This window comes from Amphiura filiformis, chromosome 19, assembly GCF_039555335.1.
Source record: "Amphiura filiformis chromosome 19, Afil_fr2py, whole genome shotgun sequence".
NCBI classification, from domain to species: domain Eukaryota; kingdom Metazoa; phylum Echinodermata; class Ophiuroidea; order Amphilepidida; family Amphiuridae; genus Amphiura; species Amphiura filiformis.
In genome coordinates, this window is record NC_092646.1 from 39,533,657 (window position 1) to 39,555,423 (window position 21,767).

Genomic DNA, 21,767 nt, shown 5'->3' on the forward strand with positions numbered 1-21,767 from the left:
CCCATACGACGACTAAACACTCCAAGTGAGACCCCAATATAAGGGCCCCGCAGGTGAAGAAAGCAAGAGCAACCTTAAGGGCGACGGCCCCATAATTTCCCTCATGCTTCAGGTCCATTCTTTCTTTGTAAGCCTTCGGCGCAACCTTGAACAATGTTGTCTTTAAGTAATACTGTGTTTGAGCTATTTTAACCCTAATAACAGAGCGCGTCCGAGCCAGGAAGCAATAAGGTGACGCGTATATTGTGTGGTTAAGATCCCCCTTTTTTTCAACATCGCTGTCGCCCAAGGACCCACATTAATGTTGTTTCCAACACTTGCATTGTCATTCAAAGACCCTTATTTTTCCACTCAACATATCACCCAAGGACCTTATTTTTCCATTTGAATAACAACTTCTATTTACCACTGATTCTAGTTTATCACACCATTTGTCACTTTGAAGTAGAGGTTCAATGTGTCAAATATCCGGTAAAATCTTGTAGCAATCTTGCAATTGAATATCAATTTGCTTTGTCTTACGCCCTTCTACTTCAAATCATAATTGTCGCCGCTCCGTTTTGTAAATGTGTATGCTGAACTTTCTTACTATGATTATTGTGTCCGGGTTACGGTGTTTGCTAAACTACGATTCCGGGCTTCTTTGCAGGGATCTACACTGTCGGTCTCGCAAATGCAACACTATGATACGTATGCTGACATGTTAAACGCTGTTCTTTCCGGTGAGGTGAGTTATCTCAATGCTGTTCTGACCATCCCGTTTATATATATTGTTTATATTAAGGGCTCTGATAGGGGCAAACTTGAAGTACGGGTAACTGGAAAGGGGAAGCGACGAGTTACCCCAAATCACACGCCAGGTAATGACCGGGCCCCCGAGTGCGAATGTGTATTTATTTTGGAAGATTCATGTTTGTTTAAAGTTTTGGGGCGTTTTTCCCAAGTTTGGCACATTGTTATTATTAATATACATTACTCGGTGGTCACTCGATAGTTGGCCCAACACTAACTTAAAATATTCTTGATCCTTCACACAGCTCAAAAGAGTTTGCCATGATTTACCATGGGTAAGTTCTGTAAATTTAGTCCATTGACTAAGGTCAGTGACCATTGTTGATGATTTAAGAAGATAAAGAAATGCCAGAAGCTATTCTATGGAGAAGGACCATGGAGTACATTGTATAATCAATATTTTTGACAAAAGGAGTTAATTTGTACATTTGATTATTTAAATAGCTTCTCCAAATCACTGTGTAAACATCCACTCCAAAATCTGATTGCTATTATTATAATTATGGGTGTGTGGACAACAACAGAATTAGTTTCTCCATAGGGCCTGTACTTAAAGCAATTTTTGGAACTGGCCGGTGATTAAGTCTTAAGCAATAATAGGGACAATGAATGCAAATTGCAAATCAATAACTATACAAAACTATTATATGTTTAAATTTGCGTATGGTAAGAAAATGGTAAAAATATAAACGGTGTACCATAATACGTACGCCACTTTGTAATGCCCTTTTCCCGTAAACATATGGTACAGTTTTATCACACTGTGTAAGATACACTACTTTGCGACACTCTTTCCTCTATTAACGACATTCTTCTGTTTCATATACCGACGTAACTTTGCAATATTATTGTTTTTACCCATTTAAAAGCTAAAATTCCAAGAAACACACGCACAGGAATGTACGTTGAACACTGGAACAGTTTTCATACAGACTACAGTAAATTTTAAATTAGTGCAAATACACCACACCACACCCCTATTACAAATAGGCATTTATTCAAGCTCAATTTTCTCCGAAATGCCCTTTACAGTAGGCCCCCTGTCACTTGATCGATAACGCAAAACGGAAGTAATTAAAGCTGACAAACGCAACTACCCCATAATCCACACAAAAACACCACACACAAACACCAACATCCCAAACACCCATCCAAAAACATCTCCACCACCCCCACGCCCCTACACACACGCCCGCACCCCATAACCAACAACCCAACCACAACACCACCCTTATACACACACACCAACAAGTACACTAATATTAAAAATAATCGGGACAAACGAACCCCAAATGTCACCAATGTTCAAAACTATTAAAATATGTTCAACGTTCAATTTCATTGTCTTAGGTGGATGTGTGTATTTCGTATGGCAGTGCCGGTGCCGCTCTCCCACCTGGCTTAACTATATTAGAAGATCCGGTGTTGGACTGCTCCTTGAACCATTCAGGTGGCGCTGTTATGATGCGTATGGATAATCCGTTATTAGAATGGTGGGATCCTGCACTGACACGACTTATACAAACATCGGAATATTGGAAGATATGCCAGGATGTTAAAGACGAACATGGTATTGTTTATTTTTGAGGATATTGTGATGTTGCAAATAATTCCTACTTTATTATTGTCAACGTTCCGGTGACAATACCTTATTCAAAGCAAGCATAATAAAAGGACAATTCATTTATTGAAATGTACGCACCTTCTGGATTTTATTATGTTTTCCTGCTTTCCTTGTGTATTATAATATTTTTTCTATTTAGATGATAATGTGTATTTTTATATACTCCTTGTAATGGAAGTTGTATTTATTAATCCATGATTGTACACTAGTTTTGGTTTATCTTCATTATCCTATATATTATTTATTAGTTAGCTCCCTAGTGTCTATCCAAGAGTGTCGAAAAGCCCTTTGTCGCCGTAACGTGGTAGGACTACTTAATTATCATCGCCGCGATCTTCATAACCTCTAATCACATTGGTCATTTGCGGAACTTGCAACGAGTGGAATAAAATAATTTTATTATGTGCGGACTGAAATTGAGGTCAACCAAGGTCAAAGGTCATCACGGAGGCTTCAAATTTCAAACTTTGCCCTATCAAACTCAATTTTGGTGAGCGGAATCCTTGATACAAGCGAAATAAAATACAGGTCAACCGAGGTCAACGGTCAACATGGGTTCAAATATCAAACTTCGCCGATCAGGCTTAGACTTGATGGGTGGAATCCTGCATATGAGGGAACGCGAAAAATATAATCAAGGTCATCCGAGGTCAAAGGTCACCAGTGGCTAAATTTTTAACTTCTCCCGATTGACTTAAACTTAGTGAAAGTAATTTTCCATATTACGGGAGCATGAACAAAATCAAACCTAGGTCACTTGAGGTCAAAGGTCACATGGGGTCAAATGTTAGAGTATGCTTAATCGGGTTTAAAAGTGGTAAAAATATTGCTCAATGTAACGTCAACATGTCAAAAAGTCAAAAGAGTCATCAGGGGTAAAACAGCATCGCTATCAGTTACTCTCACAGCTACCCAGGGACAGCTACGGGTATATTAGTATACGTCCAACACCAACCTTCCAAATTCAATTATTTCAATCAAAATGTCATTCCTCTCCTAATAATAACAAATGAAAATCGAAGTAACACTGTACTACATCTTTATCTTGACAGTTCCTCATTTGCTCGCCTTATTCCTTTTAAAATGAATTTGCATTTCGTCTATTTAATGAGTTGTTTACTACCTTCATATAAATTCTACGTTTTAGGTTATGACAAACTAGTGGCGTAGCTGGGTTTTTGTTTGGGGGGGGGGGGGGGGATCCATATTGAGGGGCGGGACACCACTGGGTCCTCAAACCTGAAAAGAAAAAAATAGGTCACTTATATTTAATATCACACTATCACATGTTTCTTATTCCACTGTTTCAATTCGTAAAGACTGTTAGTTCCACATAAACAACTCTACAACTGCATGGAGAGGGCCGGGCCGATACTAACCATTTTGTAAGGGGCGATCGCCCCAACCGAAGCTAAACCGCTATGGCAAACACGTTTTTTTTTCTTCCTTGGATTAGCGATTCGACAAAATATCGGCGCTGCACTTTTCGCAACCGCAAACCTTTGATACTGACAATAACACTTCAACAACTTCAAAGTAGACAACATGTGCAAATTCCAGTTATTTAACAGTTTACATAATATTTTATTTTCATTTTACAGGTCATATGCCCGGAAGTGATCCAAAGGATTTATGCATTGGATATTAAAATATTAGATTCTGTACTTTGATATACGGAATTTGGCAAGCTATATTAATTGAACGTTTTCATCGAGTTAAAGCTAAGGAGCTGTGCGATAAACATTGATTCTGGGCCCCAGTATCAACAAAAAACATCAGGGCCACAGGGCCGGCAGGGCCGAGGCCGACGACTCCCATACGGCGACTAAACACTCCAAGTGGGACGCCAATGTAGGGGCCCCGCAGGGCATGAAATCAATGAGTACCCTTAAGGGTGACGGGCTGTCTCTAAAAATAACTTAATGTTAAAACCTTCAGTAACCTTAATGTAACGGCCTTGAAATGTAATGTAACTTATAAAAATACTACTTTTTATATTCTATGGTGTTAAATATGTATTCACAACGTTTAAAATTATCGATAGCTATCGGTTACTGCCATATAGTGCTATATATATGTGCTATATTGGATCGATAAGCTATCGGTTACTGGTGCACACCAGTGGGTAAATTAAACAGGGCACCTGTCTCAGGCACCTGAGGTACTAGGTATCATTGAAGTTGGAACAGATAATAAAACAAAATAAAGAAAAGGGGTGAAATAAAAATCATGAGCTATCTTGTCAAATATATAACAGAGCATGCCCTGTAAGGCTATAAACATGAATCAATTAAGAATCAATTAGAAATTAAATAATGAAAAAATCATATGCATAATGTAAAATGTGCCTACCGGTAGTCGGGCGACATCCCATTTGTTTTTAAATATTTTCTTTCAAATGTTTGATTGCACAAAATGCACATATTTTTACAACGCGCACAAAGTGGAGGCATTGTGATCGACGCTCTAATTACAACCCACAAAAACATTTTTATTCCATGCTCTAGCTACACACAAATCTTCTCTACCATTAGTGTCGTCTTAGGACAAACTGTATGTTATTTCTTGAATAGCATTGGTTATTCCAATGGCACAGGCAGACAAGTAACATTCATTTAAAACACAAAATACCACAAAGAAAAAATAATACACATTAGGATCACACAAGGTTCTGAAAAGAAACGACACATACCGGCCAAAACTGCACAAAATACCTAAACAAAACACACCATCAAGGATCACACAAGATTTCCCTACCACCAACCCACATGTACCGAGAACCGCGAATGCCGAGAGCTGCGAAAGCCGAGAACCGCTCTTGCCCGGCGCTCTTGTTATACAATCCTTGTAGTTACGATGAAACTCACGTCCACGAATAACAATATCACATACATAACTGCATACAATATAGGTATGTTATTATGATGTTTATCACTTCTACAACTAGTATCTCTACAAAATGAATCTGGAAACTTTAGATTCGAGTAGTACTAGTAGAATTTTTGTACAGGAGCGCAGTTCTGGTGTAAATAAGCTGCTTCTAATGTTGTTGGTTGTTGCAATACTATTGTCGTCAGTTGCTTTGGTTGTGGCGTTAATAAGTTTGACGCAGAATGGAGGTACAACTATGGTTGCCCTCACTGGACTAGAAGGTTTGTGAGTTCTTTATGGATTATTATCATTATTCATAAATGCACAATTCGTAACAACATGGAACAAAATTGAACTTGATGGGGGTGTTTTTTTTGTATGTATGTTTGTTTGTTTGTTTGTTTGTTTGTTGTTGTTTTGTTTTTACATTTTTTCATAATACTCGCAAAACCTTCCATTGAGTAATACACTGTGCGTGTGTAATCAACCATAATTGAACCGACTTGAACCGACTTGAAGTGAAGAAAATTGCCAAAATATATTATTAAGGGTATACGAGGTATTGTTGGTCGAAGCAGCCAAAAATCGATTCTCATTATCCGAATCAATATATTATGATAAGGATAATGAACTGAGTGCAATGCATTCGTCAAGATAATCGCACGCGCCTTGGAGTTATTGCATTTAGCTCGAGAGCCGATAGGCTCAAGAGCTAAATGCAATAACTCCATGGCAAGTGCAATTATCTTGACGAATGTATTTGCACGAGTACATTATCCGTCATACACTTTGAGTGTAGGCCTATTAAAACAATAGGCAATATTAATTGCTGCATTCTTTATATTAGTTTTAATATTAGGGAAAATATCTTACATTTTAAAAACACCGTCAGGACATTGACCAGCTACGTAGCATTTAACTGGTAAAGAAAATCAATCCCGTATAAGTTAGCTATCAATGGTATCGATTGCGCCATATGTCATACTTTAGTAACTTATTCACGCATGGTTTGTAACCAATTGACTTTATGTTGTGATCATTTAATATCGTGGTTTCGAACACAGAGAGCACTGAACCAGTTGGAAACGATCGATTTAGATGTCCGACTAGTACTGCGGTGAATATCAGCTGGACTTTATAGCTCTATAATTTGAACTTTAAAATCTACTTATATTAAAACACACGACATTGGGATTTAACAATTTGTTCAGTATTATCATAGGCCTTCAAACACATGTGGTTGAAGGCCTATGGTATCATAAAGCATGATCATGATATTATGCGCTAGTGTGTGTTTCCCGGGCCCGGCTATGTTATTTTAGATATAGGCCTACATGTATTTCATTTGTAAAATGCTGAATATTTTGCAATGGTGTCATCTTGTATAATTATGATCCACCTGTTTTTGGCCCTTTTTAATTAATAGAAGCTCGATTATTCTCATTTGATGTTTGATTTATTTGAGGTCATTAATCATAATTTATGACAATGATCTGCCCTTTGCACGAGCGATTGCCGAATAGGGTGCAACTCTACTAGTCTTATCAAGACTGCCCTACCCCAACCCTAAACCCTAACCCTAAACTCCGTAAACGAGGACTGGACTCAAGTCTAACGAGTTGCACCCTATTCGGTAATTGTACCCTATTATAGAACACCGTTTGTAACTATACCATTTTAACACCACAGAATGTATATTCGTACTTTTTTGATGGTATATATATATCGAACAGACAATTATATAGTTATGTGACCTCTGTGTCGAAAGCGTCACCTAACTCTACTATATGGTTATGTGAAAGTAGTATTTCTAGTATTTGAGCGTGCACGTATTATCTAGAATCTATTGTTTAGCGTGCAGGTTTTAGATAATGCATTGTTTAGCGTGCAGGTTTATATAATTTGGGCTGTGAAGGGTAGTTCGCGAAAATAATGCACGGGAGAAGAATACATAACGATGAATAGAAACGGGCACTAGAAGTGTATTGAAAAATAACACTTTGGTGTCTTGCAAAAGTTCATTCTACAAATCATGTTGTTTCAGCCCTCTTTACAACATAACTCAAGAACCACAGGACCTACACAAGTATATCTGTGATATTTGAATTCTTCTACACGCTCGCTATGAATTTAGCAATGCAATTTTTGCTAAAGCTCACTACCATTTGCAAGATGCTGCGAACTACTTTATTTTTTCTTCGACCAACAATACATCGTATACCCTTAAACCATAATTTTATCAGGATCACATCTTCAAAACAAATTATCACTGAGCCCTGCTTTGTTGCCAAATACACTAGACGAAGTTTTGAATGAGAAAACGGACATTTTAGTGAGAAACGGCCAAAATGGAAAGAATTTAAATTTTCTCATTCTTTTGGATGAGAAACTTCGTGGTGTGTGTGTCAATCATTATTGTCTTATTAAAACTGGTGACAATTGGTAATCCCCGCTGAGCTCAAAAGAAACATGATTATTTTCTCATCCAAAAGAATGAGAAAATTTAAATTCTTTCCATTTTGGCCGTTTCTCATCAAAATGTCCGTTTTCTCATCCAAAATTTCATCTTGTGATCTAGGTCGCTAGAGGGAGCTATGTGGAGATATTTGAGTGAGCATGTTGTCATGCTACATTATCCCTAACACCCAACCCTACTTTTTGCTATCGGAAGTTAAAGAAGAAACGAAAAAGGAGAGAAGATTAATAGAGAAGTCACTTGACACACCCGGCATTCGAACCTTAGACCACCTCCCCCTAATCAATTTTTTTATCCATTCAGGTTTAAGGATGCCAAAAACATCCCAAACCCATAGCGCCCTGCACTAATAGCCTTCCATTAACTTCTAAAACATGTTTTCTAATTTGCAGCGATCCGATATCTGGCCAGTTAAAGGGAATTGTGGTCGACATAGTAAACGCGGGTACGTGTTTCATCTTAGTTTTTTTCGTTGAATTCGTAATGATATTTCTATCCACTTTTTGAGCCATTTTTTTAGTATTAATTTTCAAAAACTAGATAACAATATCTAGGAACCGTTTTTTTTTTAAAATTTTGACCAACTTTGAGAAATTTGCACCAAAATGGTCCAAAAATGCTTAATTAAAAAAAATTCAAATATTTTTGGTGAACTTGGTAAAAAAAAACCGCTCCTAAATATTTTTATCTAGTTGTACTTAAAGTGTATGTAGCTGGAATGAAAAGCCGACGATCAATTGAAAATGTTATCCTTTCATACTAAAGAAATACATTTTTTTTACAAAAAGACCTTAATTGTTTTGATGTTTTGAGGAAAAAGCCACATCTTCCATGCAAAATGTTAGAGTTTTTAGTTGATCGTCGGCTTTGCATATATAATTTTTAATCATTTGCTATAAAATATATATTATATCGCGAATTTCAAAAAATGAACATTATTTGATATCAGAAAGACATTCTTTATATTCAGAATACAATTCGATATGTCTGATGTGCTCTCATGTCCCACAAAAAATACTGTCGAAACGCTCAAAACGCTCATTCCAGATCCCTTAATGTTTTGAAGTTTTGAGGAAAAAGCCATATCTTCCATGCAAAATGTCAGAGTTTTCAATTGATCGTCGGCTTTTCATATGTAATTTTGAATCATTTGCTATAAAAAAATGTATATTATATCGCGAATTTCAAAAAATCATTTATTTGAAAAAAAAAAGTGATATCAGAAAGACATTCTTCGTATTCAGAATGCAACTCGATATGTCTCATGTGCTCTCGTGTCCCACAAAAATACTGTGTAAACGTACACACCTCAGCCCTTAACATAAGAGCTATCAATTTTGGTGCAATTTGTATAATTGTCATTTTCCTCTTCAGAGTTAATGCAGCTTTGCGTACTCTTTGACCTATAATTTCATCCGATTCCGAGGTTATACCTTTCTCAAACAAATTGTTTTCCTATTACGTTTGTCGAGGGGAGTATTTTGAGACAAAACGCGATTGAATCGGTGCGCATTTAGAAAATTGTTGAAATACGTTGGCCTCATGCATATGAGATATCTGACATTTGACCTGATTTACACTATAGCTCTTGAACTAAGGACCCTGGTACAATATGACTTCATACAAGCGTTGGCAAACGAACAATTAACGCTCACGTCACTATCGTTGAAATGAAAAACAAAGATATGATATATGCATGTAGTGGTCCTTAAACTACAGAAATATTAGATTTTTGTAATAATAATATTCGGGAAGCACTGAAAAACACACAGTTTAAAGGGGCGTGTTAATTAAGCATATTCTAAAATCAAACTTTTCGTTATATAGGTCTCCGTTAAAAACATGTAATCGCCCTGCAGAGTATACCTGATTTATATTTCAATCAGTTGGCCACAAGAGGGCCCATTGCTGTATCCATAAATAATCGTTGGTTGATTACATACAGCCAATAAATGTTAAACGTGTGTATAAACGTGCGTACGGTACACGTGCTGGGTATGAAACATCGCAATCTCTCTCATTTTCATTAGCAAAAATATTTGAAATTTTAAGAAACCGATGCATCCCCTCTCGGCCTGTCAAAAACAAATTCTCACCCAATTTGCAAACCTTATATCATTTTCTTCGGAAGAGGGGTCATGAATATGTCGGTGACCAGGGTCAATTTTTATGACTCCCCTATCGCAGACTCACGACAAATTATTCATTGCCGGAAGTTAGGCGCGGAGCCCGCCAAAACTCTATAGCGAAGAAAATGCGTGGAGCGCCTTTAATCGTAAGTGTTGATCGTAAGTGTTCTGAGTTTGCATTATATAACTAAAGATTGTGTGTTAAGTTAAAGAATGCGCTAAAATTTTGAGGCACCAGCCCTTAATTATTCTATAACCCCTAAATTTTATAACCCCAGTATATTCATACCCCCCCCCCCCCGTTTCGAAGAAAATGACAGCCCCCCTAAATGGTCTAGATAATTTTCATATATAATGCGAGTGAATTTTCCATATTACAACAGTTTCCATTAACGCTCTAATTAAGGGCTGGGGTATGAACGTTTGGACAGTATTTATTGTGGGACATTAGAGCACATCAGACATATCGAATTGCATTCTGAATACGAAGAATGTCATTCTGATATCAAATAATTTTGATTTTTTGAAATTCGCAATTTAATACACATTTTATGGCAAATCATTAAATATTGATATTTTTGATATTTAACAGTACTTGAAGTAAACTTTATAAATCTGATGATTTATACTTAAAGTGTATGTAGGTGGGATGAAAAGCCGACGATCAATTGAAAATTTTGACCTTTCGTATTGAAGATATGGATTTTTTTCCCAAAACAAATAGGTCTTTTGGGAAAAAATCCATATCTTCAATATGAAAGGTCAAAATTTTCAATTGACCGTCGGCTTTTCCTCCCTGCTACATACACTTTAAGAATATGTCATTAGATTTATATAATTTACTTCGAGGACTGTTATATATCAAAAATTGAAAAATATCAAATTTTTATAATTTGTCATAAAATTTGTATTATATTGTGATTTTCAAAAAATGAAAATTATTTGATATCAGAAAGACATGCTTCGTATTCAGAATGCAATTCGATAGGTCTGAGGTGCTCTCATGTCCCACAAAAATTACTGTCGAAACGCAATAAATGCTCATTTTAGATCCCTTAAGCCTTTTCATTTAAAAGGTACCCACATGAATGGCTGCCTGAAATCTTTTGCCTACCACCACCCCCCCTCGACCTGCCAACAATTGCTTTCCCACTCTTTTTTTTCTGGGGAGATAACTATTGGAGGGCCCTAAACCATAAGCCTGTGGAAAGTATAGCACTATTTGGCTACTCAGCTAGATTAGCTTTATGAAGTTCTGTTTTGAAATTGTCCAAATTTAAAAGTCTAGTTACCATTCCCTTAATATAATGTACTTCTAGTCTGTCAAGAAAAATGTTTCCATTCCCTGAGTACAAATTTGATAAATAAGTATTTATTCGCAAAATCCACTTCATCTATCCCAGCTTCTTCAAATTACTAACCTACTCAATTGTATTATATAACTTGGCACTACTACAAAACCACCAATTTATGCATATACAAGTATGTATCAACAAGTAGGTTACCGGGGGAACAAGTCCCCGGGACTTGACTGGTTAATTAAGATACCAGTAGGGGCCTAGTTATAAAAATCGTTCGCGAATAAATATATCTCAGACATGATCCATGATGTCAATATAGGTATATTATTATGAAGTGTACCATTTCCACGACTAGTTTGTCTAAAAAATGGAAACCTTAGAATCGAGTGATAATGGTAGAATTTTTGTACAGGAGCGTGATTCTGGTGTAAATAAGCTGCTTGTAATGCTGGTGGTTGTTGCAATACTATCGTCCTCAGTTGCTTTGGTTGTGGCGTTAATAAGCTTGACACAGAATGGGGGTACAACTATGGTTGCCCTCACTAGACAAGAAGGTTTGTATGTTCTTCATAGATTATTATCTTTATTTATAAATGCATAATTCGGAATATCACGGACAAAACATGAATCTTACGCTGACAATACTTGTATTTATAGTATGAAACATATTTATGACAAAATAAGCCATACTCCTAAAATAATGAGCGAGGGGGTAAGGTGTGGGGGGGGGGTCTGTCTGTTCGGCTTAAAACGTTTCGCCGCGCTTCGACGCATCAAAGCGATATTTCGGATATAGATATAGCTACCGGGAAAAGCATGTCCTTCAGGTGGCTTGAAAGGTCATTGGCGGTCAAGGTCAAAAGCCATAAATTTCAAACTTTGACCGATAGGGTTCAAACTTAGTGGGCGGAATACTTGATACCCCGGGTTCAAATTTCAAACTTTGCCCGATCGGGCTCAAATTTGGTGGGTTGAATACTTGACACAAGGGAAACATATGTGCGAAATATAATCAAGGTCATCCGAGGTCAAAAGTTATCCTGGAGGGTTTTTAAAATTTTTCAAACATCGTCCGATTAGGCTAGAACTTCGTGGGTGGAATCCTGCATATGTGGGGAACATGTACAAAATATAATTCAGGTCATCCGAGGTCAAATGTCATTCAGTGGCTTGATTTTAAACTTCGCCTTCGGCAGATTGACTTTAACTTGGTGAAAGTAATTCTCCATATTACAAGAACATGATCAAATCAAACCGAGGTCACTTGAGGTCAAAGGTCATCCAGGGGTCAAATGTTAGAGTATGCCTTATCAAGCTTTAAAGTGGTAAAAAATCCCCAATATAACGTGAACATGTCAAAAAGTCAAAAGGGTCATCAGTGGTGAAACAGCATCGCTATTAATTGCTCTTACAGCTACGGGTGAACTCACAGCAGCTAAAAGGAGGAGTATTATATTCAGAGCTATTGATAGATTCACAATAGTCTAGGGGTGTTATTTTTTTTAAACAAAAGTCTAAGCTCCCCTGATATGAGCGAGTAATTGCAAGTTAGGGATTTTGTGTACATTCGCTGTGGTATGTTCAGTTCTATTATGGTACTGCAAAGCATAACGGGATACTCCCTTCAGCTGATTTGGGGTGAACTAGTGATAAAAAATATTATCACATTAGAATTTGAAATACCAAAAGGACACATTTTGGATTATTTCATTGCGTAATGTTACGAAGGATAAATATTGTTTTCTTCTCATTCTGCAGGTTCCAATGCGAAGAACGACAGAATATGGAATATCACAATAGGGCATGGACAATCTAATTACCTTTACATGTAAGAAATAGTATATAGTTTTCTTATTTGACAGGGTGTCCCAACAAAGTGTCTCCGGATTAATTAGTCTTTGTTAAAGACGCCTCAAGAACCTTGCCGACGAAGCGAGCAGGTCGACACCCGGCCTACATGCTGGTAGCTCGCGGGTATAGTAATCAGCTTCCTAGTCTGCAACACAGACTAGGATAAATATATATATAATGCTATCTTAAGTTTTAAAAAGACATTAATTGTTTGCTTATATATGTGTCACCTATTTTAGCTATCGTTTGCAAAAACTGGAGTTCATTTAGTTAACTAGTTAACACTAGATATCGATATAAAAATGGGTGCAGCATCACGTTTGCAATTTCAATAATAATAATAATAATAGGTAGGTGCACAATCTTCAAAAGAACTCAAAGCGCATAAACAATAAAGACAAACAAGTTACATCTATGAATCCGGAAAAGCATGAAGAAAAAGATGAGTTTTAAGTTGCTTTTTGAACTGAGTATTAAAGCGAATGTGTATTACGGATGCTGTTTGGAAGCGAATTCCAAACAGCCGGATCAGCAAAATGAAAGGAGCGTTCACCGGTACCGGCTGATTTAATATTAACACGGGGAGATGTCAATAATCTTTCAGTAGAAGATCGAAGTGACCGAGCTGGTTTGTACGTGCAGAGTGTAGCAGACAGGTAAGTTGGTAACGTATCTTCAAAGTGCCGAAAGGCAAGAACAGTTAACTATAAATACCGAATCTGAAATTTTGAAGGCAGCCATATATGACGGGGGTGATATGCTCATACTTCCTTTTCTTCATGAATAAACGGGCCGCGCAAATTGTATTCTTTGAAGTCTGTTAAGTTGGGCAGTGGTGATGCCAGTCAATGACGATTTAATTGACAAGACGTGATGTAGCTCTATCAGACAGGTAAGTCCGAATACACCCAATACGTCTTGAAGACAGAAATGATGAACGGCAAACATCATTGATGTGACTGGACATGGATAGCGTTTGGTCCAATCTCACCCCAAGGAACTTATCAGACTACTGTATTTTAATATCAGAATTCAAAATTGTGATATAATTACTAGCGACTTGCTTAACACGAGAGGTGGCACCCGCAATCATAACCTTGTTCTTATCTGTGTTTAGCATTAGCTTATTGCTGTCCATCCAATATAGAATGTCGCTGATACATTCCTGAATTGCGATCTTAGATTTCTTATGGCACATATGTTACAGGTGCTCATCTCGGGATCGATTTTTCTATCCGTGATCAAATATCACAACATTTCTGAGAATTTCAAACATTGCATTCAAAGTTGATAGTTCTGTTATTAACTTGAAAGCCCGGGGGGGGGGGGGGACTCAGTACAAATGACCATACGGGGACGTGCCGCAAACATGGGTAGCATTTTCGGCCTTCTGGTATATCAATGACCCCTTTTTCAAAGCCTATTTTGGTATATGAATGGGTCCTTTTTTCTCAATTTTTTTCGAAAAACAGCCCATTTTTTCCTTAATCTAGCAAAAATTTTCCTTAATCTAGCAAAAATTTTTCCTTAATCTAGCAAAAATTTTCCTTAATCTAGCAAAAATTTGTAAAAACTAAGACAATTTTGGTTAAATTCGGTCGAACATTTTGACTTTTGGTATATCAATGGGTCCAAATTTCTTGAAAAATTGGTATATTTATGGGTCCACTTCCAAAATCTCAGCGGCACGTCCCTACCAAAACCAAACTTGAGTACCCCCCCGGGCTTGAAAGTTATTATAAAGTTCTCCTGAAACTCATTGAATGATACATTGTGTATGTGTAATCAAACATAATTTAAAAAGTGGCTTGAAGTGACCAATAAATGCAAAAATATAATCATTATTATCTTCAAATCCGTTTTATCAAATGAGCTCTGCTTTGTTGCCAAATATAGCTGACAAATATAGCTTTCACATATGTACACTTTTAAACATGTTTTCTACTTCGCAGCGATCAGCCATCTGGTCAGTTAAGGGGATTTACGGTCGACATGATAAACGCAGGTACGTGGGGGTCAAAGCTCATAAATAGTCACATTGTGTTGTAATGTATCTCAAATTGTTACTGTGTTTGTTGTGCTGCATTAGTGAAACCAATGTTTTTGCATTCAGAAACCTGAAAGAGGAACAATATTAATATATTGCAGCACGATAGATGACATTTTACATTTTGGCCCCAATTATGACCTTCGACTCATCGTGGGAAGAAGAGGGGCACAGAAATTCTAATTTTATCATTTGAGGTGTAAGGTTGCCAAAAATCATTGGTTCCACTAAATGTAGCAAGACAAAATGCTAACTCAAATATCACCCTATAGCGGCCTGTAGGTACTATCATTTGCATTTTGTTTGCTATGGTGTTCTTTTACAGTTTGTCGATTGGCAAATAAGGATTGCCGTTTGGTGTATGACGTCTGGCAGCGCTGTTGGGAATCAGAAAAAGGCCAAGTACCACGAGGAGGTATAGGGTTAATGAGTGAGTGGTATGACGCATGCGCAGGTAATTAATCTTTAAAAATATTATTATCATAATGTATTACATTAACTTTGCTTGCATTGTATGCTGGGGGTCCATTGTGTACGGGATTCCCTTGGGGAAAAAGCATACCGTGTATAAATGTGGACCGTAGTCTGCTATTAAAGTAAAAGATTTACTGTAAAAGTGACAAATAATGTTTACGTTTTGTTCGTCTGTTACTGTGTTTTTTGTTGTCGCTGCTGTGGACCTTTTTTTTCATATATATTATGGAACGTTTAACTTACAGGTTGGGTCAAAGGTCACGACAGAGTTCGGACTTTCACATTCAGCAAATCATGGGTTAAACCTGCAGACTTCTATTTTGCCATCAAGACTGGAAACCCACGTGGATTCAATCCTACGGATGTAACTAACATGACGTTTGGTTTTGTAGATGGATTCATCAATGATGAATTCTGTTTAGCTCGTCAAACTTCTATAAAGGTATGTTTCACGGCCTAATTGAATACATTATGTACCGTTTACTTGTACATAACAAAAAAAGTCCAACATTTAAAATGAACCCCACGAAGTCCCTGAAATGCTAATCGTCATACCTAATACAGGTTAATCCACTCATTTGCACGTAAAACTTACCATATTGACCAGGTAAATCTAACTGAAGGAATTAAAAATGATACACGGGTTTTTCTCTCAAAATAACTTCGCATGTACTTAGGTGGCTTTTGCATTCATGTATTCAATTGATTTCTCAGCGGCGCGTCCCTACCAAAATCAAACTTGAGTACCCCCCCCCCCCGGAGCGCCTTGTACTAAGACATTTGATGATCAAAAATCATAACAATTTTTTCCACTAATGAAGGAAACGAAAATCCCAAATTCATAGCATCCTGCACCATCAAAACCGTGACAACAGAGCGTCCTAGCTAGGAAACACGGAGGTGATCCGTACATTATGTGGTTACGACCCCTCCCTTTTTTGAACATCATTATCGTCCAAGGACCCACATTTGTTTCGAACCCTTATTTTTCCACTGAACACTCACTAATTTCTAGTTAGTTTAACACACCATTTGGAGCCATTTAAAAGGAAGAAATTCGATGTTCAGGATTATGCAATTAGTGTATCCTCGATTAAAGCCATATTATAACATTTCTGTAAAAATAGATTAGTATTTATTTTCCATAAAATGTTAGCCTTTACTGTCAGATATGTCCCATTTTAATTTTGAGCAGAACAAATGCGGTAAAGTATAGAAAATTTGAATTTACTACTAGCGCCCATGCATGTTACTCCCGCGGTTGTAATACGGTACGATCCTCGGTGTGGGGGTGTGGGGGGTGTATGTGTATCCCACACGCCGTGTACGTACTGTACATACGTGTTCGACTAATATTTCCATCGTAATAATAAAAAGTCGGTTCTATCGTTTTATTCAAAGTCTCGGATTTTGACAAAACTACAGCACCCAAAGTCTTGATTTTTGCAGATTATCCTTATTGACTAAGGTACATTAAAATCGTGTAAAAGCCATAATTTAACAATTTTTTAAGGGCGTTATCCTCAGCAAATGTTATAACATGGCTTTAATGTAACAACCAATAAATGAAAAATACTTCTCTACCATTTTTTTAGGTTTTTAGGATAGACCCTCTATGATGTTATTGAATGAGTTGCCGGACGTCTGTGTCAAATATCCGGTACTAATGCAGCAATCTTGCAATTGAATATCGCTTTGCTTTGTCTTACGCCCTACTACTTCAAATCATAATTGAGGCCGCTCTGTTTTGTAAATGTGTATGCCTCTTTCTTACTATGATTACGGTGCCCGGGTTACGGTGTTTGCTAAATTACGATTCCGGGCTTCTTTGCAGGGATCTACACTGCCGGTCTCGCAAATACAACACTATGATACGTATGATGACATGTTAAATGCTGTTCTTTCTGGTGAGGTAGGTCACATTAATGGGTATATTTTCACGGGAAAATTTTCTGGACACGTGACCAATGCGCATCAATATGAGTGTAACCTCGAGCCTGATCTCTGACCCCGGCGGTGACTTCGCTATTGAAGTCTTAGTAATTGTGAATTGGAATAGTATTTTGGCCGCAATTTCAATATTAATTTCCTCACAATGTCATCAAAATGTGATTTCAAAAATATCTACCTGCGGGAAAAAATATTTATCTACGGAAACTCTTTAGTTACCATATATTATTAACTTGAGAAAAGTTACTTATTTTGCATCAAAGGAGAAATTCTTTCTATTCAAATACATAGACCACAGCTGTGCTCGAGGTCACTTCCATAATGCTAATAATTATGTCTGCGTCCATGGATGCCACGTGTCCAGAAAATTTCCCCGTGAAAATGTACCTATTAATTTTGATATCAATGCTGTTTTGACTTAAAGGTAAACTTAAACTACAGGTAACTGGAAAGAGGAAGCGACGTCGGGTATATAATTACCAGGGCGGAGAGTGCGAATATGTATTTATTTTAGAAGATTCATGTTTGTTTAATTTTAGAAAATTTTAATTTTCCCCCAAATTTAATATTTTTGGGTATAGTTCAAGAAAGCGACATGCCAAAGACAAATTGTTTGGCACATACTTTGTTATTATTAACACAGCTCTTTTCCGCATACCCACGTTACTATTCGTTTTGGTGATATTTATATATTTTGTGTTTAATCTCACCATTCAGCAAAGCGGCCAATGACTGACCTTAAATCACTAAATAGATTCATCAGGTTTGTTGATATACAGTAAACTAAATTTATTTTAAACACAAGCTAATATTTTACACACTATTGACTGTTTCGCATATCGTGGTCGATAGGCATCATCACAATGATTTTGGTTGATCCTTGCGTTTTTGTGTTTGCTAAGTACCACCAGCGTTGACGCGAACAGGAGACCGTAATTGGACTGCTCTTTGGATGCATCAGGTGGTCCAACTGCGTATGGGTAATCCCAGATCCTCTACCAGAATCAAGTCATATCTTTTTCATTTCCAAAAGACTTGTTTTGAGGACACGTATTCGTCGTTCATGAGGGCCTTGTTGTATCGATGTATTCAGTTGGAGTTCTCGGAAGTAATTCAAGCTGACAAACGCAACTACCCCATCACTCATACACAACCACCCACATCCCAAACACCCATCCAAAAAACCCACACCCCCCCCCCGACCCAATAAACCAACCCCGACACAACATCTATACACACACACACACACACACACACACACCCCACACCCCGTGTACATTAATTAAATTTAATCGTGACAAACAACCCCAAATGTCACCAATATTCAAAACTATTCAGATATTTTCAATGTTTATTTTAATCGTGTTAGGTGGATGCGTGCATTTCGTATGGCACTAGAGATATACTACCTGGCTTAACTGAACTAGAAGACCCAGTGTTGGACTGCTCTATGGACGCATCGGGTCCCGGGCTTATGATGCGTATGGATAATCCCCTATTAGAATGGTGGGACCCTGCACTGACACGACTTATACAAACATCGGAATATTGGGAGATATGCCAGAATGTTAAAGACAAACATGGTATTGTATATTTATGAGGATATTGTAATGTTGCAAACACTCCTAATTTATTATTGTCAACGTTACGGCGACGATACCTTATTCAAAACAAGCACAATAAATAAAATAATAATTACTTCGTTTATTTATTATATATTAAAATGTATTCCAATATACGTGCCTTCTAGATTTTGTTCTGTTTTTCTGCTTTGCTTGTGTATTATAATAATTATGTGGGTTTTTTTTTAATTTTCTTTAAATGCTAATGTATATTTTAGTATATTCCTTGTAATGCAAGTTGTATTTAGTAATCCATGATTGTACACGTACACTAGTTTTTGTTTATCATTATTTTTATATGTATTATTCATTATTGAGCTTCCCTAGTGTCTTTCCAAAAAGGTCGCAAAGTCCTTTGTCGCCGTAAGGTGGTAGGACTACTTTGTTACAGCTCCCTTTTCTTTCCTCTATTTAATTAGTTGTTTACTACCTTCATGCGACTTGCGACTTCGGTTATGACAAACTAGTAGTGTAGTAGATGGGGGGGGGGGGGGGGAATTAAGGGACGGGACCCCACTGGGTCTTCAAAGCTCCCAAGAAAAGAAAAAAAAAAAAGAAAGAAAGGGAAAAGAAAAACGTGACGCATATTTTAAATCACAATATCGCATGGTTTTGGTTCTACAGTTTCTATTCGTAAAGACGTTAGAGTTCCAGATAAAGAGCTCTATAACTGCATATGGAGAGGGCCGTGGATTAACCATTTTTGTAAGGGGAGGTGCCCCCATCCGCAGCTAGACCAGTACGGCAAACACGTTGTTTTTTTCCTTGGATTAGCTATTCGAAATGGTGCCGCTGCATTTTTCGCAACCCAAAGCTTTGATACTGGAATAACACTTCAACAACTTCAAAGTAGACAACATGTTGTATAATAGTTCGCATGATGTTTTATTCTTATTTTACAGGTCATATGCCCGGAAGAGATCCAAAGGAATTATGCATAGGATATTAAAGAATTAGATTCTGTACTTTGATATCAGAATAGCTATATTTTGTTGAACGTTTTCATCGTGTTAAAGCTTACCAGCTGGTGTAATACATGGTGCTTCCATCAATCGTGTGTATTGGATATTTTCAAGTGACTTATGCGAAATAAATGACGAATAAACACAAACTAATACATCGGCGTGCTCAGAATCAAGTGACTCTTAAAAGTACATCATGTTCCGAAGACCGTTCTGGTATTCTCAATATTCATAAGTTAAATATGCGAATTGAATGAGGAATAACGACATACTGATACATTGGTGTGCTTAGAATTTCGTGAAGGGGTGGGGGTCGAATGACCTTAGAATTCCCCTTACTCATGTCATTGTACCGATATAGGACCGGTTCCATATTGGATGCAGCAAACATTATCTGGCAATAAGCAATTGAAAAAATCATTGAGCAATAGAAATATAGTCAAAATGGTTTAAATTTGACCAATGCCATGAAAATAAAGATTTATTTTTATGGCAGCAAATTAGCAAAAAGATCCCAAAATGATGTAATTAATAAAAAAAAAAAAGAATGCAGTCAGCACAAAACAAGTCAGACCAGGTCTAAGTTAAGACCTTTTTAATTTACTTTTTAATTCTAAGGTGGAGGAACTTTTTCGCAAACTGCACAAGATGGCGGCGCCCAGTGCAAATAAAATGCCCTCTCTATTGTTATTACTGAAACTTCGCAATTAAAAGTCCCTCTCTATTCAAAATTGAAAAATCCCTTTTTGTCATTGGCAGCACCACAGTTATTGTCTGTGCGGTTTTGATGAAATCGCAAACCGTACATGATGGCGGCGCCCAGTGCAAACAAAACGCCCTCTCTATTCTTATTACTGAAACTTGTCAATTAAAAGGCCCTCTATATTTATAATTGAAAATCCCTTCTTTTCATTGGCAGCACCACAATTATAAAATAATGTGCGGTTTTGCAGAAATCGCAAACCGCACAAGATGGCGACGCCCAGTGCAAACCAAACTCCCTCTCTATTCTTATTACTGAAACTTGACACTTATGTTTAGATTTAGATCCAACATCATGCTACGATGCCAACGAAGCTACGGACTGGCTAGATTGTGTTCAACAAGCCAAAGGTCTTCGAATTGCTCACCTCAACATTGTGACCGTTCTTGGAGAATTGAACTGTAAAATTGATATGCTTAGAATGGCACTTGCCAAAAAACCTATTGACATTTTATGTTTAAGTGAAACTAGACTCTCAGTAAAAATAGATTGTAATGAGATTGCTATTAATGGGTATACCATCTACCGTAATGATAGAACACGTAGAGGTGGTGGAGTGGCAATCTATGTTTCTAATGATCTCCAAAGTGTATATAAACCTGATTTTGAAAGTGACAGTATTGAAAGTGTGTGGACTGAAATTCAGTTGCCAAAAACAAAGTCTGTTATTATTGGGTCTGTATACAGACCACCATCATCTAAAGTGGGTTATATGGTGTCATTAAAAAGTCACTTATCTCATGTTGTTGATAATTCTGGCAATAGTGACCTGGTTGTAACAGGAGATTTTAATTTAGATCTTTTGAAACCTGAGAAAGCAAAAGTGGCCAATCAACTTTGTCAGCAGTTTGGATGGCATAATGTCATTAACACCCCTACCCGGATTACTGAAAAAGTGTTTCGTG

The 21,767-nt window shown here is 37.2% G+C and overlaps 1 protein-coding gene across 8 annotated transcripts in view; it reads left to right on the plus strand.

Moving 5' to 3' along the window:
* LOC140141284 (uncharacterized) overlaps window positions 1-21,767 on the plus strand; it is a 67,136-nt gene that overhangs the window by 17,341 nt on the left and 28,028 nt on the right. For 2 of the 8 annotated variants that reach the window (XM_072163101.1, XM_072163099.1), the window contains exons 6-8: window positions 650-727; window positions 2,143-2,362; window positions 4,018-4,520. In XM_072163101.1, the coding sequence (XP_072019202.1) occupies window positions 650-727; window positions 2,143-2,362; window positions 4,018-4,064 (345 nt within the window). In that variant the 3' untranslated portion in view covers window positions 4,065-4,520. Of the gene's footprint in view, window positions 1-649; window positions 728-2,142; window positions 2,363-4,017; window positions 4,521-15,810; window positions 16,008-17,399; window positions 17,478-18,884; window positions 19,099-20,039; window positions 20,251-21,767 lie in introns of those variants that run through there. The other 6 variants (XM_072163105.1, XM_072163108.1, XM_072163104.1 and 3 more) reach the window with 6 other exon arrangements.